Genomic DNA, 19,058 nt, shown 5'->3' with positions numbered 1-19,058 from the left:
GAAGAGTTTTAAAGATGGAAATGAAGTTTAAATGGAGAGGAAAAGATGGATGAGTGAATATGTATCAGTATCAGAACGGCACGCTCCATTGGATCTCAGCTTCCTCCTCGGTACACTTAGGTAGTGTAAATCGACTCTTTACCTGTAGAAGGTGTCTCCACTGGTACGGAGTTCCATTTAACGCACCCTTTCAGCGTCTTCGTAGGAACAGCTGTGAATCGTCCGAAGTAGTGACGGTATTTCGTCCGACACACGTTCACCCCAATGGTGGACTCACAAGAGGAGTAAGTCCGTCAGAGGCTCCACTCAGATGTGGAAGATTTCATAATTCCCACAAGACTCGGAAGAACTGCGGATCATGTCTGAACCTCCTGTTCTCTCCAGCACTTCTTCTGTTCGGTTTTGCTCTCCGAACTGAACTGCTCTCCAACCGCACTGGCTGGAACTAGGAAGTGCCGACTTTTAAAGAGTTCTGTTTCCGGTTCATTTGGGAAGTCCTGATTGGCCGAAATAGCTAATCAGGGGTGTGTTTTGTGACGTAAGAGGTCACTAGAAGTCAGAAAAACAGAAAAATATTTTGGAACAGACTGAAAATGTTTTTGAGACAGACAAGAGAAATGTTTAGGCGAGTTGGGAGAAAACAGGTGCCAGCTTCTCTATTTATGTCTGAGAGGATTTAAAAACATGACAGTTCGTTCCAACAAATTTGTTTGCGTTTGTCTCCAACCTTGGACCAACTTACACTTGCTCATTTCAGACAGAAAATCAGAAAATGCATAATTCGTTTGTAACACATTTTAACTTGATTTCTACTTTGAATGAGGATTAAAAAATCACTAATACTGTTTCACAGTTGATTTAAAATGAGTAGTTCACTTCAACATTTAAAAATGGTTTGAACTAAACACACTTTGATTATCAAGAAAATAGTAATGATAATAAAAAAGAGAGTGTTCTTTCAATTGATCAGTGCAGGACACTTAGAAAGTCTCTGGATGAACTTAATCTTGTGTTTCTGGACTCAAATCAATGAAATACAGTTCTTGTCCCAGGAAGGCCCTCAAGGCCAGATTTGACCTGAGGCTTAGTTCACTACAGTCCCCCCTTTGGAAATCATCGCCTGTCCATGGGGATGAATTCCAACATGAACTTACGCCTTCGAATGTCCTTGAGCTTGATGTAATCCAGCAAAGAAAACAAAAGTCAAAGGAGGTAATCCCACAATGTTTTTGGTAATTCCATTGTGGCAATGCTTTAACCCCTTGGAAACAGAGTCTGTAATCCATTGGAAAAAGTCATATAATCCACAACGGTAAATCCACAACGAAGGGAGGTGTTGATTGATCAGCATACAGAGGGGTTCCCTTGGATTGAACTGAAGATGCGGCCACTGGATGAAGAGTGGAGACCAACGTCAGGATTGCAGGTCTCCTCCAGCGAAGGTCGTCTCTGGGCGACGTCCAGTGGGTGCCGTTCTGGTTCAAATGTGTCATGCAATTATGTGGTTTAAGGTGGGCTTATGAAGGGGATTTTACATAAGGCCTTAACCTATATGCACCTGGTGTGTAAGCTATTATGATTGGGAACAGCTACAGCTACCAGTTAAGGGGTGGAACATGCTGAAAAAGTTTCATATAGGGATTTATACCTATAGAAAAGTGTTCCAAACTATTTTTCCATTCCTAACTTGGTTTAAGTTAGCTTTACATGGTAAAATATAGTTTGGTTCAATTGTCTGTTGTCTTTTTAGACGAACGACTTGAGATTGGGTGTTTGGTTTCCCCATAAATGTTTTTGGAGTCTATGGCGAGACTCATCAAAAAGAATTAGCTATCCCCCCGAATAGAATTGTTCGAGTAGGTTCGGCTTAAGCGTTATGAGATCAATGTTGATTATGGTACTTAAGGTAGCATTAATCTACATTGACTCCGCAAAGATTACATTTTAACAAATGAACTGCATGTTGGCATAGTTAAAGGCCTCTTAGTCTCTAACTTAACTACACACAAAATTCATTCTTGCTTGGGGTGTTCAGAAACAATACCAAAAACCAATTAAACGATGTCTCAACATCGACAAAAACAGTGACTAAGCAACCAGTTAAACAACGTTTCAACATTGACAAAAGCAGTGATTAAGCAACTAGAAAACGACGTTTCGGTGCGTCACTTACTCTGAATGTCAGATTTGATCACGTTATCGCGTCTGGTAACATTACCCTAACTGGCGTCACCCCCCTTCGGTCATGGGAGACCGCGAACACGGGTGAGGACGTCGCTCCATGAGCTAAAGTTAGACTGTCCTTGAGTAGTTTTAACTGTTTGCGCAGCTGAAAGAGGACTTTAAGGTCTGGATTGGAATCCATTTCGACTTTCGATGGAGTGTATTTGTCTGGGTCAGTCAGATACAGTATCATCGAGTTAATTGCAGGATCCAACTTCTGAAATTGGATGATGTCTGGGTCAGTTGAAAATGACTTTTCATATTTTAAAAGAACTTGGCGAAGTTTGTCTCTTTCTTCATCAGATGTCAGAGCGTCGGCTTGGACGACCACCTGTTCAATCTGTGATGAGACTGATAAGGGTTCTTGCTCCTCGGGGAGCTCCAACGAATCCCTTTCTGAGTCGTCGGACCTGTCTATGGGTAAGACACCATAGGTTTGAGGTCCTTGGTCGACATCATCGGTTGAGAAAAGAGCTATGGCCTGTGTTGGTTTTGTGAACCATACTGGCCCAGCTTCTTGACTCGGTACCAGGTTATCTGGGAGTCCTCCCAGAAATGGAATGCCTAGTTCAAAATCATGAAAATCAGTGGAAATCAACCATCCTAGCATAGTGGTTTTTGGGATCAGCACCTCATCCGTGCCTGTGTTACACACAGCAACAGATGTGGTCCTGGAGTCAAGGCTCACTTGGTTCGTGGCTTCCACGGACAGTCCCAAGTTGAAAAATGCAGGAGAAGGTTGAAAATATGCCTGTTTATGGCTAATAGCTTGTCCAGCTATGATGTGGATTCGCACCATCAGGTTAATCACCTGAGGTGGTACTGTGGTGGTTTGGTTGCTAGCAACCTGGCAGGCCTCTGGAATGGTCTGCCCAGCCTTAAGGTTTGCTGTGTCTAGCACAGGAGGATCCTTTGTGGCTGGTTTTAGGGACCACAGCACCTTGTTGATGGTGTCCACGTGGACACCCAACCTTACCAAAATGTCAGAGCCTATGTAGGATGCATGTGGTAAGTTTTGGATCACGAGAAACGGGTGAACCAGTTCTCGTTGGTTCCAGTTCAGTTTTAGGTTAATGACTCCTTCTGCGGTCATTACCTGTGAACTATTGGGAACTAATGGAAAGCGGAAAGCTTTTTTAATTAGTTCTAGACCCACGTGTTTGTGAACCAAGGTTTCATAGAAAGCTCGGTTAATTGCTGATTTATCTGTCCACAAAGACAGAACAGCATCGTTGGTGTGGGACCCTTGGATCTCTACACCTTTAACTACCAGTGGTAGGTAGTGTTTGGTGGACTCTGACTGTTTCAGCTCACAGAGGAGGCTGTCTTGTTGGGTCAGAGTTTGGACCACCGGGTGGGTCTCTTTGGTTTCACATGATGTCAGAGGAGTACTCACCGGGCTCGTGTCCTCGGCTGAGGAGTCCTTTGCGCCTTCCGCGGTACCTGCTGTTAGGCAGTTTGTGTTACACTCCTGAGGCATATCTATTGGCAGTGGTTTGCTCACCTTTGCCCACATCGTTTGATCACCATAATCTATAATCGCGTCGAAGCGATTAATAAAATCCTGGCCAACCAAAAATGGGAATGAGTCAACACGAGACACGTGTACCGGGTGGTATAGTGTCATTCTGCCAACCTGCATGTGAACCATTGCTACAGCTGTCAGGGTTGTCCTCTTCTCTGAGAGACCCTGCATTTCTATAGCACATTCAGAGAGAGGTATTATCCTGTTAACACCGGCAGCGGCTGTCCTCAGCTCCTCGAACAGTTTAGCTGACATAATTGTTATGTCTGCCCCACCGTCCAGAAGTGCTTCATGTGTGAGGACACCTTCGAGTGTTACTGACAGGTACGCCTTCTTGGCGACCCCCCTTCTGATAAAGTTACACAGAAACCTTTTGGGTTTTTTCTGACGCTTCTTCACACGTTCAGCCTTGTCTGTGTAATCTTGGTTTGTCTGAACCGTCAGCACAGCAGTAGCTGTTTCTGAGTGTTCAGCTTGCGATGACTCGCCATCGTTTGTGTGTGAGTTTGCCCCCCCTTCTTCCGATGAGGGGTTGTTGGAGGCAACAACAACAATGTCTTGGTGTGTTTCACCGACATCTGTGATGTTGTCATTCGCGCCCTCAGATGTAAAAGTGATTACATCACTGCATAGTGCTCCAGGTTGGTTTCCCGTGTCAGTGTGTTTCAAAGTTTCTAACAACCTGCGTAATTTCTCTGTCTCTTCCGAGCTCAGAGGTGTAGGGCCTTGTTTCTGGAACTTTTGTGATTTTTTCGCCTCGGTTCGCTTCGTCCGAGGTGGGGGATGGCTAGGTACGTCTTTTGGGGGTTCCTTTTCGGACTTCCCCTGATAATATGGGTCATCTCTGTTCCCATATCTTTGCGTCCTACGCACACCCCACTTACGATAATCACGTTCATCCTCTGAAAGAGGAGCTTTTTTGTCCCAGCGTGCACCTTCATGACGCGGTTTGTTAGTTTGAAAAGACTGCTTTTTCTCGCCTTTTTTAGGAGGAGGTGGCGACGCACGCCTTCCTTCCAGTTCTAGGGAGTGGGGTTTAACCTTTACACCAGGAAACACCTCTATGGGCGTCTTAGCATGAGAACATGCCTCAAACACATTCACAGCACACTGTTTAATCTCATTGATGGATTTTTCTTTGAAATTTGCCATCATCTGTACTGACATGCGTATGTCAGTGTGGAGATTTTTGTTGAAAACAAATTTAAAACCTTCTTCCTCCTCCATTCCGGTTTCATTTCTGTAACCAAAATAAGCTTGGAAGATTCTTTTGTAATAGACTTTTGGATGTTCATGCTTGCCCTGCGTGACCTTGTCAGCAGCTGGGAAACCAGCAGGTCCCGTGCAGGGGTCGTACTCTCTGATCAAAGCTTCACACAGAAGGTTGTAATCCCTTCTCGTTGCATCAGGTAGACGCTCGATGAAGGTGAACACCTCTCTGTCAGAAGTGAGCCTTATCAGACTGATTCTATCCTCAACCGTAGCATTAGGATAACCACCCAGTCTGAATTCAAGGTCTTTGAGATACGCTTTTGTTCCAGTTGAACCCATTGGTCCCGGTACAAAGCGTTGTACATATTTTGAGATTTTTAGCAACTCATCTATTGAAGGAGGAAGTCTCAATGCTCTCTGTTGCCTGTTTAGTAGAGGAGACCTGTTCAGGTCTGTCTCTACCACCTTAGGTATGGATGGAGGTGTGTGTGATGTAAGGAGATTTGGGTCTGAAACCCAGTGTGTCCCCACATTCAGTCCATCCCTCTCACCATATTTCCTTTCTGCATGGCAAAGTTGTGTTTTAAGCACGTCTATCTCAGCTTTGCAGCGGGACACTTGTGACATTGTCTCGACGTGATCCCGTCTTAATGCAAAGTATGCTGTGGAACACAGTTCTTTAGCATCCCTGGCTTCAGTTAGTGATGCATTAAGTGACTGTACTTGGCTGTTCAGTGAATCAATTTCTGTACGTGCGTCTTGCTGTGACTGAAACATCTGTTCAAGATGTTTTTTTGTGAGGACCTCGTGTTCACTTTTAAATTGAAGGTAGTGTTCTTCAATTTCCTGAACCACCTCTTTTTCGCTGTTTAACCTTATTGCAAGGTCATCAGCCTTGTCCACCACTGCATAGAATGATGCTTTCAGTAAAAATGCCAATTTAGCCAGCTTTTCATAGCTTGACTTTGTTATGTCTGTAGAGGTCACACTCTCTGCAACCTCCTTCAGCTCATCCAATAACTCTTTTGAGTTCATGCTGTCCACCTGTTCACCATATGGATGTAAGGATTCTGTGAGCAGCGTCAACGCTCTCTCTAACCAGTCCTTCATCTCACAAGGATCAAAATCCTTTTCTATCACACCTGCCATGGTTTTTCACTGTTTAGCCTTATCTGTGTAAACAGTTGCCAACTTCAGATTATTTTAACAGGTAAATATTTGTATTCAAGTAAGCAGTGAGTCACACACTATTTTAAGCTCTGGATTTACTCAAAAGTACTGTCATAAGTCAACTTATTCAAATGTGGGCACCTATTTGTAGGTTTTACCCCAATTCATGAATATTCTTAAGTAAATGCTTCTCTGCAGTGTTACTTTTTAATGTGCTTATTTTTAACAGATACAAGAACCAGGCTTCTCAGTGATATTTTACTCTAAAGCACTTAACAATAAATAAACCTGCAATTTTTCTAAAAGTTTCAAGCAACTTTAGTTTTTAAACGCTTTCTTAAGCCGTTCTTTTCCAGAAATTCGCTATTTTAAACAGTTACTTATTAACCAGGTTGGGTGAAAAGAAAAATTATGAGGAGATTATCAGTCCCTCTTCAGGAAAACTGTTATACTCCTCTTCTCCTGCCATTATCTTCTATTTAAAATTAAATAGGAAGATGTGGTGTTTTAGGTGGTAAAATAAATCAGAAAAGTTTCCTTTTTCTGATATAATTACTCTTATTTAGTGTTCTAGCAATTAAACGTGTATTATCTTTTCAGCAAATGAGTAAACTTTATCAACTCTGTGAATATCTGGACTGTATCTTTAAAAAGTTTCTAATTTTTCATTTTGCACCTCCGTTTGAAGAATTATCAGTGAATGAAAAATGTCTTGGTAAATGTCCTTCTGGCATAAATACCTTAATCACTTTTTAAATGCAAGATAACAGTAATAATTCAGCTTGAAGAACGTTTATTAACCCAAAAATGCTTCTGACAGAAATAAACACGTGTAATTTCACCAAAATATCCTAAAAACGAAGTGAAACTGTGATTTTAAGTTTCCAACAGGAGGTGGCGGTGTAAGCTTATTTATACCAGCAGGAGTCTGACAACTTCCTGTGCATCGTTCCGTTGACATCCGGTTGTTAGCCGCTTAGCTTAAAATTAGCATCGGCTAAACTCGGTTAAATCAACATTTCTGAACGGATTTAAAGCTTAAACGTGGCGTTGTTTCAACAAGCACGACTTCTTTGCATGAAACATGAGTTTTTTGGTACATGTGGCAGCTCCATTTAGTGATTTTAAGCACAGAAAAGGCTTCGGTTGAACCGAGACTCATTTCCGGGTCACGTGACTGAATCAACCAATAAGCGTAGCAACGGGGGTGGGTTTTACAATCTGACATCAGAGGAAGTGACGACAGACACGTCTCTCAGCGAATCAGGGCTACCCAAACAACGGTTTTCGACCAATCGCTGCTCGCTATTTCAGCTAGCGTGTTAGCATTTAGCCTGAACATTCCGGTCAACTTTTCGTCATCAAAACTTTCGAGATACACTATTTTCTGTTAAAAATGTAACTAATCAACTCTCAAAGCTTCACTGAGACGGCGCTCAGTTCTTAAAAACGTCTCTCCATCCATTTAAAACACTCGTTCGAACTTATCAGAACCGAGCCGGACCAGAACCCCCAGTCCGTTTAAACAGAATCCACGTTTTTCACAGCTCATCAGCTTTTTACACACAACAGATGTACATTTCAGCTTTAAAATGACCCGTTGACGTTATTTTCAGCTCATAAAACACCACAGCGACAGAACATTGCTGTATTTTCTCTGAGCACTGCAGCTGCAACACGCTGCGTTTCACACAGCAACCTGCACTCTTTATGCCAACATGATAAATTCAATTGTTACACGAATAACAGTCCATTTATGATACCGTACGAGGCCACCAGTTGTAGAGCTCTTTAGAGACCAGTACGAGGCCACCAGTTGTAGAGGAACATATATCTGTGATATATTCATAAATTAAACGGATTCTTTCATTTTTCTGGACTGAATAATATCGTGCATTGAATAATTAAATGTAACGTGAGACGTTAATTTTCTTTGACCCATCAAATGAATGCGGTCATTTATTAACAGAATCAAAGTTTAACATCAAACATTTACATTAATTTGGCAAATTGATTTCAATAACAACATAATTAATTAGCAAACTTTACAATTAGGAAACCATACGGCCATGATTTCCCTTGCAACTTTAACCCAACAGACATTTCTGAAAATATCTGGATGAATTACTGGCAAGATAGAAGAGTTTTAAAGATGGAAATGAAGTTTAAATGGAGAGGAAAAGATGGATGAGTGAATATGTATCAGTATCAGAACGGCACGCTCCATTGGATCTCAGCTTCCTCCTCGGTACACTTAGGTAGTGTAAATCGACTCTTTACCTGTAGAAGGTGTCTCCACTGGTACGGAGTTCCATTTAACGCACCCTTTCAGCGTCTTCGTAGGAACAGCTGTGAATCGTCCGAAGTAGTGACGGTATTTCGTCCGACACACGTTCACCCCAATGGTGGACTCACAAGAGGAGTAAGTCCGTCAGAGGCTCCACTCAGATGTGGAAGATTTCATAATTCCCACAAGACTCGGAAGAACTGCGGATCATGTCTGAACCTCCTGTTCTCTCCAGCACTTCTTCTGTTCGGTTTTGCTCTCCGAACTGAACTGCTCTCCAACCGCACTGGCTGGAACTAGGAAGTGCCGACTTTTAAAGAGTTCTGTTTCCGGTTCATTTGGGAAGTCCTGATTGGCCGAAATAGCTAATCAGGGGTGTGTTTTGTGACGTAAGAGGTCACTAGAAGTCAGAAAAACAGAAAAATATTTTGGAACAGACTGAAAATGTTTTTGAGACAGACAAGAGAAATGTTTAGGCGAGTTGGGAGAAAACAGGTGCCAGCTTCTCTATTTATGTCTGAGAGGATTTAAAAACATGACAGTTCGTTCCAACAAATTTGTTTGCGTTTGTCTCCAACCTTGGACCAACTTACACTTGCTCATTTCAGACAGAAAATCAGAAAATGCATAATTCGTTTGTAACACATTTTAACTTGATTTCTACTTTGAATGAGGATTAAAAAATCACTAATACTGTTTCACAGTTGATTTAAAATGAGTAGTTCACTTCAACATTTAAAAATGGTTTGAACTAAACACACTTTGATTATCAAGAAAATAGTAATGATAATAAAAAAGAGAGTGTTCTTTCAATTGATCAGTGCAGGACACTTAGAAAGTCTCTGGATGAACTTAATCTTGTGTTTCTGGACTCAAATCAATGAAATACAGTTCTTGTCCCAGGAAGGCCCTCAAGGCCAGATTTGACCTGAGGCTTAGTTCACTACAGTTACTATGGTGTTGAAGGCAGACGTGAAGTCCACAAAAAGCATATGGATGTAGGAGTCCTTCTGCTCCAAGTGGGTGAGAGCAGTGTGGACCACAGTGCAGCCTTCTCTCAAACCAACATTCCTCTCCATCAAGGATGTGAACATCTTCATTCCTGAAAGAGTGACTGCTGGCCTGGAGATGAGTGTAGACCACAGAGTCCTGGCCTGATGATGTTGATCTTCTGTGCTGGGCCATCCTTTTGGCCAGTGGCTGTTTAGTTTCCCCGATGTAAGACTGATCACCCTCCTGACACTGAACAGCATATACAATATTACGCTGTTTGTGCCGGGGGACTGGATCTTTGGGGTGAACCAGTCTTTGCTGTAATGTATTTTGGGGTTTAAAAGCCACTGGGACGTTATGTTTAGAAAATAAACGTCTCAGTTTCTCTGATACTCCCTCAACATACATAATGACCTATAATATTGGGGGACAGTATTATATGCAGAAATATTTGGGCTTTAAATTAAATGAAGTGAATACATATGGATTCATTAGAATATTTCAAAACTTTTTTTCTAAATTTAATTTAATTATTTCAGTGTTTTATGTAGGTCCAAAACTTGGAATCAAATAGAAAATTCATTACAATGTCTGACTTTAAGGCAACACATTATGCACCAAGGTGTCTGGATTATTCTGCAGCACTGTATCTCTTGTGTTTTCTCCTCAACTGAAGATATAAGATGCTTGACCAGACCAGTGGGGTAGAGGAAGCAGGAACGCTTCGATGGGAGCTTTTCCTCATCCTCATCCTGGCTTGGATACTCATTTATCTTTGCATCTTTAAGGGGGTGAAATCAACAGGCAAGGTGAGTGAAAAGAGTGAAAACTGCAGGCAGAGATAAGTGAACAAACCACCTGGCAGTGAGCAAACATCAAGCCTTTATCCTCTGATTATATGCAGGTGGTGTACTTTACTGCCCTGTTCCCATATGTCATTCTAATCGCCCTGCTCGTCAACAACGTGCAGCTTCCTGGTGCATTAGATGGGATATCCTTCTTCATTGTGCCAGAATGGAACAAGCTGCTCTCAGTAGAGGTAAGATGTGTGAAAAGGAGGTAAAGCAGGCAGCTCAACTGATGCAGTTGTTTATGGTTAAAGGGTTGACTGGTCCTAGGTGTGGGTGAATGCTGCAGCTCAAATCTTCAACTCCATTGGGATTGGTTTCGGCTCCCTCCTGGCCATGTCCAGCTACAACTCCTTCAACAACAATGTTCTGAAGTAAACATCCCCTAAACCTCATCCAGTCATCCTCCTACATGTCTGCAGTGATAATGATCACTGGAGTGGTTGGAAAGCAATTTAAAGTGCATCTTTTCTCCCTCCAGGGACACCCTGTTCATATCCATTACCAACTCTCTGACCAGCATCCTGGCAGGCTTTGTCATTTTCTCTGCCTTCGGATACATGTCTTACCTTCAGGGCATTCCTGTCAGCCAACTGGCAGTGGATGGTAAGATAACTAAAACCTGTTTTTTAATGAGTTTGTAATGATTTAAATTGATGGCACTTTGAATAAAGTACCCTAGATGAACTGCGTGGGTATAATTGTATGGGTATTTTTTAAAAGAGTTTTTAACATGAACGTGTTTTTGTTCCTCCATGGAAAAATTACGTCTTTTCACTGAAAATTTAAATGAAAATATTATATTAAAAAAATTATAATATTTTAGAAGTGCAATTTGGCGTACAACCCTAAATTGTCCGAGAGTGGATGGTTGTTTGTCTCACTGTGTCCCTGTGATGGACTGGAGACCTGTCAGGGGTGTCTCCCACCTCTCACACAGTGGCTGCTGGATATGGGCACCAGGGACCACCACGACATGAAAAGGAATAAGCGCGTAAAAGATAATGGATGGATGGGTTTGGGAGTGCGTTGTTGTGTGACTACATTGTGCAATGATGAAAATGGTTTATTCACATTCATTTTGCTTGTGCACTGCGAGATAAAATTCATATAACCACTGAAATTTCTTACATGGTTTTATTGTTTTTCCACTAAAAAATGTTCAAATTCAATTCTAAACACTCATTTGCATGGCTTTTATACTCAACCCTAAGGCTCGCAGCGGTGTTCTGTGTTTATATGTTGTTAATAAAAAGTTCTAAAAAAAACAGGTCCTGCAGCCCACACATCAGATCAGCCCACCAGGAAATCTCCAGACCCTCCTGCAGCAATTCTGGACCTGAGTTTAATTCGCTCGTGAAAAATTCCTTCATTTCTCACCATTTCAGTCATGGCATCAACGGAGGAGGAAGAGATCTCTTGCCTCTTGGCAAAAAAACAAAAGAAAAGGCCAGATCAGGGATGAAGAAGAGGAATTTAATACATTGGTGTCGCATACAAATCAGTCCATCGCTGGGCAATTTATTGTGCGACACCGCGTACGCGTATGCGGTCGTAAAAATTGAGCTTTGCACGGACATGCCCTGGGGGGTATGCTCGTACCTGCGCGTATGGACGTACGCGGGAGTATACTGGGGGCTTTTCTTTGCCTAAATAACCATGTGCTTTAATCTCAGCCCTCTTTTCAGCCTAGCTTCTTCTTTCGACTTTTCCCTCTTCAGGGGTCGCCACAGCGAGTCATCCTCCTCCATCTCACTGGAGATGGAGCTCCCAGTTTTTCATTAATTAATTTCAGAACATTTGAGGCTTCATGCTCTAAGCAAAAGCACAAATGTATGATTTCAAAGTAAAAAATAAACTTATCTGTCCTTGGTTTAGTGGTCAGCCCGGTTTTTCCAAGATGGCGCCGGTGTGTAGGGCTGCCCCTCTCTCGCTCTCTGCTTGTATTGTATTTTTGTTATTTTTACAATGGTTGGTGCAGTATGCCAAGTCATATTTTCAGTATGATCGTCGGGCACTTTTGGAGCTCCGTACTTTTGCTGAAATTCCTGCGGCGTTTTTGTTTAGCGGTCAGCACTCTCCTCCATCAGTCCTGTCTGAGATTCCTGCATTCCTTCTGCGTGACCCTGGTCTTTCTCCATGGAGGAAACGTCGCAGACGTCGTGGGAAGCGTGCAGGTATTTTGGTGAAACTGAGGCAAAGTGTGGATTATTCTATCAAGACTCGCTCTGGATCTGATCATCTCCTCTCTGACCCGTGGCGCTCCCGGGGCCCGGCTGCTGGCCAGCTGCCCGCACGCTCAGTCCATGTAAACACCTGGAGTTGTTTACCTGTGCGCCGCACCAGCAGACCTGGAGGAGCTGTTCTTCATAACATGCGCCCGCTGGCGCGCGCTTCTCCTTCCACGGCTGTGCCTGTGTTGGACCCTATCAGGATGTGTTTAATCAACACAAGGTCTGTTTCCAACAAGACGTTTATCCTCAATGACTTTTTTAAAGATGAGGAGTTGGATTTTCTGTTCGTCACGGAATCTTGGATTTCTGATGGTGAGTCCAGCGCCTTGGTGGAATTACTACCACTGGACTGTCTGTGTTTCAATGCCCCGCGGCCATCAGGTCGGCGCGGGGGGGGGGGGGGGGGGATTATTAACAGTTTTTAAAGCAAACTTTGCCTGTAAACAGTTGTCCATCCCGGTGTCCCGCGCCAGCTTCGAGCTGAGCGCCTTTGAACTTGGACACTCTCCTCCGGTCCTGTGTGCGCTCATCTACCGCCCACCTCGTTCTAAGGACTTCATAAATGAATTCTCTGACTTTTTGGCGGATATCACACAGAGATACACTCACTTTTTGTTTATTGGTGACTTTAATTTGCATGTGTGTTGTCAGGAGAAGCCCTTAGTGAAGGACTTTCTAGATTTATTGGACTCTTTTAATTTAACTCAGCAGGTAAACGGTCCCACCCAAGAACACGGTCACACGCTGGACCTCGTTTTAACACGCGATGTCTCTGTTTCTAATTTGAAAATCGGTGACAATGTTTTTTCAGATCACATGCCTGTATTGTTTGACTTCACCCCCCCTTGTCCTACTGCTAAGACGTGCGTTCCTGCACGTACTACGCGTTCCATTAACCGTTTCACTGCTGCTCGTTTTAATGAAGGTTTTAATTCTGAGAGGATCGAACAGTTCCCGGTGTCTCTTACCACTGAGGAGCTAACCTCTCAGTTCAACTCTGCCTGTTTAAATGTTCTGGACCGTGTTGCTCCCCTTAAGACCAGAAAAACGAAACTTAAATCAGAGCCTTGGCTGAATGACGTCACGCGAGCCGTTAGGCGGCAGTGTCGCAGAGCTGAACGAAGGTGGAGGAAGGACAGGCTGCAGGTTTCTTTTCAAATGTTAAGGGAGAGTTGGCATCACTATCAGAAAACCGTTAAAGCTGCCAAATGTAAATTCTTCTCTGATTTAATTGTCTCCAACTCCCACAACCCCCGAGTTCTTTTCTCCACCCTGAACTCAGTTCTACACCTCAGTGAGCCTTCACCTCTGGAAGCCTCAACTGAGCTGTGTGAAAACTTCCTCCATTTCTTTTTAGAAAAAGTGGCAAACACCCAGGCACTCATTTCTCCACCAGCTCATGATCTGTCCATCCCATCTCAGTGTGTGACTGTGTTTGACCACTTTGAGCCCATCTCTCTGTCCTCTCTGGGGCAGGTCATGTGCAGCATGAAGCCATCTGGTTCCCCCTTTGATGTGGTCCCCCCTCGACTACTAAAGGAAGTTTTTCCTACCCTGGGTCCTTTTATTCTTGCTATTCTGAATAGCAGTTTATCCTCAGGCATGGTGCCAAAAACTTTTAAACATGCTGCTGTCCAGCCCCTCCTGAAAAAACCTAACCTTGACCCCTCAGTCATGTCCAACTTCCGGCCTGTCTCCAGCCTCCCATTCACCTCTAAACTACTGGAAAAAATTGTGGAGTCTCAGTTGAAACAGTTTTTGGGGGATCACGCTATCCTAGAGTTATTCCAATCTGGCTTCAAATCTCTCCATAGCACTGAAACTGCTCTACTGAAGGTTTTTAATGACATTTTCATATCCACAGACGCAGGTGATTCTGTGCTGCTTGTCCTATTGGACCTTACATCTGCTTTTGACACCATCGACCACAAGATCCTCATTTCTAGACTGGAGCAGTGGGTGGGCATCACAGGGTCAGCCCTTAAATGGTTTGGGTCCTACCTCTCTGACAGAACCTTCTGTGTCAATATCAAAGATTTTAGTTCGGCATCGACAGCGCTCCAGTGGGGGTACCGCAGGGGTCCATCCTCGGTCCCCTTCTCTTTTTTTTATACCTGCTGCCACTAGGTGCTATTTTCCGCAAACACAACATACCCTTTAATTTCTACGCCGATGACTGCCAAATTTACTTCCCCCTGAGGCACAGAGGCACACGCTCTATTCAGCCTCTTCTTGACTGCCTGGCTGATATCCGGGACTGGATGGCTTTAAACTTCTTAAGCTTCAATGAGAAGAAGTCTGAAGTCATGCTGTTCCATCCCAGTGACTCACTCATGAACCATGACATTGACCTTTTCTCTCTAGCCCTGCTAGAGAAACAAAAGGTCACTAATCTGGGGGTGATAATGGACCCGTCCTTAAAACTCAACAGTCACGTAAACATGATGGTAAAATCCTGTTTTTTCAGCTGAGACGGCTGTCTAAGCTGAAGCCTATACTCTCCAAAAAGAACCTTGAGACAGTGATCCACGCCTTCATAACATCTAGGCTTGATTACTGCAATTCACTTCTGTTTGGAATCGGTCAGTCCTCCATTGCTCGTCTACAACTGGTCCAAAATGCTGCAGCCCGATTTTTAACTGGTACAGGCTATAGAGAGCACATCACGCCAGTTTTGGCCTCCCTGCACTGGCTACCCATTCACCTTCGGATCCATTTCAAAATTCTCATGTATGTTTTTAAATCACTGAACAGTTCCGCCCCATCCTATCTCACTGATCTTCTGCAGCCATATGTCCCACCGCGCTCTCTGAGGTCAGCAGACCAGATGCTTCTCTCAGTCCCAGAAACCCGTCGTAAGCTCAGAGGTGACAGGGTTTTCTCTGTTGCAGGTCCACGACTGTGGAATGAGTTGCCACTGAGTGTACGGCAGGCTCCCACACTCTCAGTCTTTAAGCCTCGCTTGAAGACCCACTTCTATTCTCTTGTCTTTAACATGGTGTGATTTGTTTTGGTCCTGTCTGTACTCTACACTGTTGGCCATTTTAGTTAGCTTCTGCTGCTATTTGTATCTGTATTTTTATTTTATGTTTTCCTGTCCGCTGTGCATGTTTGTTTTCTTTTGTACAGCACTTTGGTTGGCCTTGTTGCTGTTTTAAGTGCTCTATAAATAAATTGGTATGGTATGGTATGGTTGTCTCGCAGCAAGAAGGTTTGAGTCGGGGGTCTTTCAGTGTTGATTGAATATTTTCCAGGTTTAGGTGAGTTTTCTCTGGGTGCTCTGGTTTCCTCTCACAGTCCAAAACATACAGTCTCAGGAAGATTGGGGACTAAACTGCCCTGAGGTGTGAGTGTGCATGGTTTCATGTCTTGTTTGTCTCAATGTAGCTCTGAGCTGCTGGTGACCTGTTCAGCTCCACCCTGCTTTTTTCTAAAGCATTGATGGGAGAATGGGAGATGGATGGATGGATGGATGGATGGATGGACAAACAGACAGATGGATGGACATGCAGGCAAAGACATTGAAGAATTCAATTCAACATCATTTTTAAATGTTTGGAATTTATTAAAAAAAAAAAGAGAGAGAGATATGTTTCCATGTGACAACATTGTGAAGGGTTAATAATTCCAGTACGCTGAGTAAAAAAGGGAGGGAAATTAGGAAAAAAGAAAGAAAAGCCTGTGAATATAACAAACTAGAAAATAATATCAAATTTATTGCTATTAGAAACTTTCACAAGTCAGAGAAAGTGCTCTCACCTTTAAAATTAATAACAGAACTAGAACAGCACAAAGCAATGGGCTAATGTAGTAAATGGTTGATGAGAAGGTAAAAATGTAATGAATAAATCAATTATAATTGTTGAAAACAATGTTTTAACCATAATGTCTCATCTTGTGTGTTTGTGCACTTGTCCAGGTCCAGGATTGGTTTTTGTTGTTTACCCACAAGCCTTTGCCAGCATGCCGGTGGCTCAGCTCTGGGCTGTCTTGTTTTTCTTCATGCTGCTGTGCCTGGGACTGGACAGTGAGGTAGCAAATATGGAAATCTGAGTGGTCTGAAACAAAAAACAAAGCTCCACAGAAGTGTGACTGTATAAACTCTGTTTTGTGGCAGTTTGCGATGGTTGAAGTGATGGTTACCAGTCTACTGGATGAGTTTTACCACCATCTGATTAAATTTTTCAAGAGGAAGGAGGTCTTCGTTCTTGCAGTCTGTGGCGTGGCCCTCCTGTTAGGAATCCCTTGTGTCATGCAGGTAAAATACTTTAACTTGCAAGATAATGTTTAACCAAATGATGACCAAGATCCTCAGGAGTGTTTCGTCCTCCAGGTGGGGATCTACATCTTCCAGCTGATGGACCACTACACCGCCATAGTGTCCATCATGTTTCTTGCCTTCTTTGAGATTATTGCCATCTGTTGGAGTTACGGTGAGATAAACAAACTTATTTTATTGTCAGCTCCAATGACAAGACATTTAATAGACAAATCTTGACCTATTTTAGGACTTTTCCAGGTGTGAAACGACTTTCAAACAACTTAGAAGAGATGACTGGAAGAAAACCCAACATCTTCTTCAGACTTTGCTGGCTGATAGTAGATCCTGTGCTGATCACTGTAGGTTAACAGGCTTTTTTATGATAAGAATCAAAAACTTTATCTTAAACTGTGTTTACAACTCAACTTTAACATCTGTCTCTTTGTACTAGGTCATTTTGATTTTCTCCATCATTCAGTTCAAACCCGCCCGCTACGAGAACTATGTCTTCCCTCCCTGGGCTCAGGGTGTTGGCTGGATCATCGCACTGGCCTCCATCATCTGGATTCCTCTGGCTGCCGTTCACACTTTGTGGGTCCTACCTGGTTCATTCACACAGGTGATTTAACACTGCAGCACATACAGGTTGTGCACATGAGAAAAACAACTCTTTTAAGTCGTGTTTATTTGTGTAACAGGACATCTGGTTATGACCAGGTTCTAAACTTATATCTAACTTCAAGTGTACAATAACGCACAACAGATTATATCATGTCATTATTTCTTGAACAAAAACAAAACCAGCTTAGCCTCCTCTTCTTTCCAACGTCACTTCAGCCCATCAGTTTATGCAGTTGTTTCGGTTCAGCTCTCTTGAGGTCCCACCACAGCATAACAATCAGGTCGAGGTCTGGACTTTGACTGGATCATTGCAACACATTGATGCTTTTCTTTTTTTAGCTAATCTGCTGTAGACTTGCCCGAGCTGTACATTTCAAAAACCTGTTCTCGGAACTGAAATAAAAAGGGGTGAATATTTACGCAATCACCTCTTTTACATTGCACATTATCATTATTTTGTTTGGTATTGCGCTGTAAAATTATCATTTAATTTTGATATTTAAGTTGTTTTTGTTGTCAAAAGCTATTTTATATTGACCTTGACAGATTTATGACAAAAAAAATCATAAAACATCCAACATTGTAAATAATTTACTGCATCCGTTAATACACTGCTTTTCCATTGAATTTTTGTTGAATAATGACATTTCAGTGGTTGTGAGTTTTTGTACACTTGACGTTAGATTTGAATAATTTTAGAACATGGCAAACATCAGATCATTTTTATGTCCAGACACATAAAACAAAAATGAAAAAGGAGAATTTTCTTTGTCTCATGCCTGTACTTGACATTCAATCAAGCTATGCTACTTTCCTTCTGCAGAAACTGAAGCTGTCCATCACACCGTTCACCCTGGATGACAAATCACAGACTCTGTATTATGAGAGGAGAGGAACTGTGGGACAACCAGATGAAGCTGCCATTAGCCCCAGAATGAGTCTACCTGAAAAACCTCTGGAGACAAACTTCTGAGTGTTTTGCACAAACGCCGTCACCTGTAAATGACTCCAGTTAATCACTAATTCAAGGCTAGCTGTTAATCATACGCACACTTCTGGTGCAAACAGGAGTACGTTACATAAAATTATTTACATAATTGTGAAAAATCTGCACGTCTGCCAAGCAGACAACAAAAAACTGACATTTTTATGAGCCTATGTGTTTAATGAAAGAGGTTACCTTTAGGGTCTACTTTTACTTCAACATTTGATAAAGTGTTTAGAGCTGGTTGTTTGAAGCTTCAGCATTTCTATAGATTTAGTTTAATGGCTCCAAAAATCCAATGAAGGCAGTGAAATTTGTATAATTTGACAAGAGCACCACCCTTTGGTCAGTTCAACACATAGAATGAACTTAAATGGTAAGACAAGTAATACAATTTAAAGCAGAAAGTTTGAATAAAAACACTTTCCTTAAAGACAATTTATTGCTGCTGACTAACAGATTAGGTCAAATGCAACAAAGAAACTGTTTAAGAACAAAATGAAGCATGGGTCATTCTACTATAAGACGTAAGGTATAATAAAAACCTGTCCAAGTTCACAACTTGTGTGGATGTTTCTTGCAATTGTGTTCTGACCCCAAAAGTCTGGCACACACAACACAAAGCTTGATTAGAGTCAGGGCAACAGTATTTATTTATTCATAAATGAGAAATTTCAGACAGAAGAGTACATGCTGTAG

At 42.5% G+C, this 19,058-nt stretch overlaps 1 protein-coding gene across 1 annotated transcript in view; it reads left to right on the top strand.

The window, feature by feature from the left end:
- The window catches only part of si:ch211-283g2.1 (sodium- and chloride-dependent GABA transporter ine), a 22,174-nt gene extending 3,257 nt beyond the window's left edge, over positions 1-18,917 (top strand). Inside the window, exons 4-13 of the mRNA XM_037688028.1 lie at positions 10,087-10,219; positions 10,315-10,449; positions 10,529-10,632; positions 10,740-10,864; positions 16,412-16,524; positions 16,610-16,750; positions 16,826-16,925; positions 17,012-17,112; positions 17,205-17,372; positions 18,198-18,917. Coding sequence (XP_037543956.1) covers positions 10,087-10,219; positions 10,315-10,449; positions 10,529-10,632; positions 10,740-10,864; positions 16,412-16,524; positions 16,610-16,750; positions 16,826-16,925; positions 17,012-17,112; positions 17,205-17,372; positions 18,198-18,347 — 1,270 coding nt within the window. The 3' untranslated portion in view covers positions 18,348-18,917. The remainder of the gene's footprint in view (positions 1-10,086; positions 10,220-10,314; positions 10,450-10,528; positions 10,633-10,739; positions 10,865-16,411; positions 16,525-16,609; positions 16,751-16,825; positions 16,926-17,011; positions 17,113-17,204; positions 17,373-18,197) is intronic.
- The last annotated feature ends 141 nt before the right edge of the window (positions 18,918-19,058 follow it).

Source organism: Nematolebias whitei, chromosome 14 (genome assembly GCF_014905685.2).
Source record: "Nematolebias whitei isolate Nwh7 chromosome 14, NemWhi1, whole genome shotgun sequence".
Taxonomy (NCBI): Eukaryota; Metazoa; Chordata; class Actinopteri; order Cyprinodontiformes; family Rivulidae; genus Nematolebias; species Nematolebias whitei.
Note: the sequence above shows the minus strand (reverse complement) of the source record. Positions and strands in the feature narration are given on the sequence as shown.